This window comes from Zingiber officinale, chromosome 3A (assembly GCF_018446385.1).
Source record: "Zingiber officinale cultivar Zhangliang chromosome 3A, Zo_v1.1, whole genome shotgun sequence".
Lineage (NCBI taxonomy): Eukaryota > Viridiplantae > Streptophyta > Magnoliopsida > Zingiberales > Zingiberaceae > Zingiber > Zingiber officinale.
In genome coordinates, this window is record NC_055990.1 from 102,623,039 (window position 1) to 102,626,949 (window position 3,911).

Genomic DNA, 3,911 nt, shown 5'->3' on the forward strand with positions numbered 1-3,911 from the left:
GTGAAAGATTTTCACAATCGGAGAGTTAAGAAAAGCTCAAGACTTGCACTTGCCGAGAGAAAGAAGGAGAAAAATGTTGATGTTATCAGTATCCAAATCATCAATTAAATTTTTAAATCAAAACAATTCTAATTTACCACGGACGTCTTGAAAAATGAGGTGGAGAAAGAGGAGGATGGTGGGAGGGGCACAAGGAAAATTTCATATATTTTAATGCGCTCTGTGATAAATACAAAACTATAATATGACTTTTTGGTAAATTCAGAATCCCGCATAAGCCATTTGATAAATTGTTCATTTTTATCGGGTATGTGATTTGGTAGGTTTGAAATTAGGATACCTGATTTAGGTATTTTAAAAACATAGGAGAATAGCTGAAAATACAACAATATGTTTTGTTTATTACACCCTGTTTGGAATCCTATGGAAATGAATTCCTATGGTAATTGGAATTAAATTCCATAGTTTGGAATGAATTTTTGATATGGATTGAATATGGAATTCAATTCCAATTTCATTCAAAACGTGAACAGTAAATTAGACCTCAAATGGTCAGATTTGGATAGAGAATTTACCATGAACAACTAAAATTACTTAATTACCCTTTTAACTTAAAATCCTTTTTTCCATCTGTCGACTCTCTTGTTTTCTCCTTCCTTTCTCCTGTGCGCCGTTTCTCCTTGTACCGAAAACTTCTCCTTGCACCGTTTCTCCCGTGCACCACCTTCTTCATACTGTTGTCGGCCACCTTCTTCCCGTGCGCCACCTTCTTCCCGTCACCACCGCTGCATCATCAATCGGAGGTATGGATGTTGTTGATTTTGTGCTTCGTTGGTTTTGGCCCTTGTTTTGTTTTGTGCTTTATTGGTTTTGCCTTTGTTTGGTTTTGTTCCGTGTCTTTGTGGCTTTGTTTGATTTTGGTTTTGTGCCTAAACTATTCTGTATTGAAGATGATACTTATCTTGTTATTTGTTTGTGTGGTGCAAAATATAGAAGGTACAAACTATACTGCTTGTTTGTGTGGTACAACTTATCTTGTTATTTGTTTCTTTCCAAGCTATTGTCTACTACATGAAAGTTGGTACTTGTTCAAGCAAAGATTGGTAAATCCAGAGTTAGCATTCAATATGGCTATAAGTGAGCCAAGATTGGAAAATTGAAAGACACTTACATTGTACGTAATATGAGGCAATTTGATAGAAATGCAATCTTAGCCATAGTTGCTTATGATGGTTATTTAGCTTGCATGCAATATATGGCTCGACATGTGTCTTGTATTGAAAGACCAACTACCTAATCACAACGATGTAATGGAAAATCAAGTGCGCCGAGAATTGATGGCTCAATTAGAAGCCCATTATAACTCACGCTCTATAATACGCATGAGTTATGATACTTTCACTCGATTAGTTGCAATACTTCGTGGAAGAAGACTTCTGAGGGATAATCAATACAGTTTTGTTGAGGAACAAGTTGCTAAGTTTCTACATATTTTAAGTGGTCAAGGACGTGTTCGATCAGAAAGTTTTTTCTTTCGTTGATCTACTGAGACCATTAGTCGTCATTTCCACAAAGTTCTTAGAGCTTTAATAACACTTCAAGATCAATTGTTAGTCCAAGCAAATTGTTCTACTGTCTCACCACAAATACTCAACAGTGGAGGAAGATTCTATCCATACTTTAAGCTATTTTTAAATATAAATATTGTTTTGAATTTTTTTTTGTAATGTCACATGAAAATGATTACTGGTTTATGTTGAAACTTTTAGAATTGTATCGGTGCAATAGATGGAACACATATCCGAGTGAAGGTTTCAAAAGAAGATGTGTCAAGGTATAGAGGAAGGAAAAACTATCCTACAATGAATGTCTTGGCAGCTTGTACTTTTGACTTGAAATTCACGTACGTATTACCTGAGTGGAGGGCTCCACTTCAGATTCAAGAATTTTAGATAATGCGTTAAGTAAAGAAGATAATCTAAATGCCCCTCAAGATATTAGGTTTTTCCATAAATTTGTTTCATGTCTATTTAAAACTTTTCTGAATTATTTTATATAAATATTTTAAATTCTATTTTTTAGGTAAGTTCTACTTAGCCGATGTTGGATATATGTTGAGGTCAACATTTCTCACTCTATATCGAAGCACTCGATATCATTTGAAAGAATATTCTCGACATCCACTTGAAAATCCAAAAGAGTTATTCAACTTAAGACATTCCTCATTACGCAATGCAATTGAAAGAGCTTTTGGTGTTTTGAAGAATAGGTTTCCAATATTAGCAGAAATGTCAAGATATGATGTAGAGATAGTGAGTGAAATTGTTTTAGCATGCTGCATCTTGCACAACTTCTTAGTGGATTTTGATCCAGATGAAGAAATTATTGCACAAGTTGATAGGGATCTCATAAATAATGAGCCTAATCATGGACTTGCTAATGGAGCAATTGCTAGAGGAGAAGATGGACGAACGGGGGGAATCTTAAGACACTCTATTGCCGCACAAATGTGGAATGATTATATAACTAGACATTGATTTTTTTTTTGTGTGTATTATTGTTGTTCTCAAACATGAACTAGAGTTGATGTATGGTTTGATTTATTAGTTGTTATTGGATGTGACATTATAATGGATGATTAACTTTCATGTTTTATAATTTATTATTATGTTATTTTAATTTCAGTACATTATAGGTGGTGATATGGATGCTGAAAAAGTTTTTGAAGTGGAAGGAGGAAATGATTGTAATGCATACTTTAAATGGACCACAGAAATGATGGTGTGATGCTTGAAGTTCTTAGGGAGCAAAAGAGTAAGGGTCAAAAGGAAGATAGAGCTTTTTCTGCTGAAGCATATAGGAAGGTGGTAGAGGAAATTAATGATAAATTTTCTTTGAACATCAACAAAACCAAAGTGATGAATCGTCTCAAAACTCTTAAAGAACAAATGGTGCTAGCAAAAGAAATTGAGTTTAAAAGTGGAATAGGATGGAATGATTCTTCTAAAACATTTGAGGCTCCTCTAGAGGTGTGGAAATCATTGATAAAGGTATGAGTATTATATTTCATTTCCTATAATATAGTTGGTAGCATCTTCCTTGCACATGCTTGTTTATGAACTTTCTTATTGTGATTTCCTTTTGTTACTAGGTCAATTCAAAGTACAAAAATATCAAAGGAAAATCCCTTCACCACTTGGAGATTCTCAGAGAGAGATATGAGAAAGATGTAGCAACTGGAGCTCAAGCTGAGAGTGCTAAAGAAAAAGTACAAAGATGGGAAAGAGAGGAAGCTCATATTAGTATTGATGAAATTGATGAGATGCAAGCAAACAATCAAGTTTATTTGGATAATTTTTCTACCTTTGATTTTGAAAGTATGCCATCAACACCGGGATCACAATTTGGAACATCAAATCCTTTTGTACCTAATGCTTCAGTTGCAAAAGGTAAAAAAAGAAAAGCACCAATGACAAATGAGTACTCATCCCAATTAAATGAGGTGTCTTCGGCAATGAAAGATATTGCACAAGCTATTTTAAATACAAACACTCAAGTTTGGAAGCCTGCAGAAATATATGAAGCAGTGGCTAAATTGGGTTTGGAGGTTGACAAACTTTTTGAAGCTATTGAATTGCTAAATGAACATCCTAATCTTATTGGAGTTTTTTTGGTTTCCCAGAAGAGCTACGCTTGCAATAGTTAGCTAAAAAGTTAAGTTGGTGATTTTATGTATGTATTTTTTTTTGGGGGAAAATTGTTTTGTTCATACAACAACTTAACTTGGTACTTTGGTATGTTTTTTTTTGGGGGGGGGGGGGGAGAGAAGTTAGGTTTGCTATGGTATGTTTGTGTAGGAAAATACTCAGGTTGCTATTTTCTTTTGTATTTGCTTCTTGATTATGAGCTGC

At 34.3% G+C, this 3,911-nt stretch overlaps 1 protein-coding gene across 1 annotated transcript; it reads left to right on the top strand.

Annotated features, from left to right (window-relative positions):
* Positions 1–2,762: 2,762 nt before the first annotated feature.
* Positions 2,763–3,706, top strand: LOC122050545. The gene is made up of 2 exons (XM_042611440.1): positions 2,763–3,050; positions 3,152–3,706. Exons 1-2 carry the CDS (start codon positions 2,763–2,765, stop codon positions 3,704–3,706), a joined length of 843 nt encoding a protein of 280 aa, XP_042467374.1.
* The last annotated feature ends 205 nt before the right edge of the window (positions 3,707–3,911 follow it).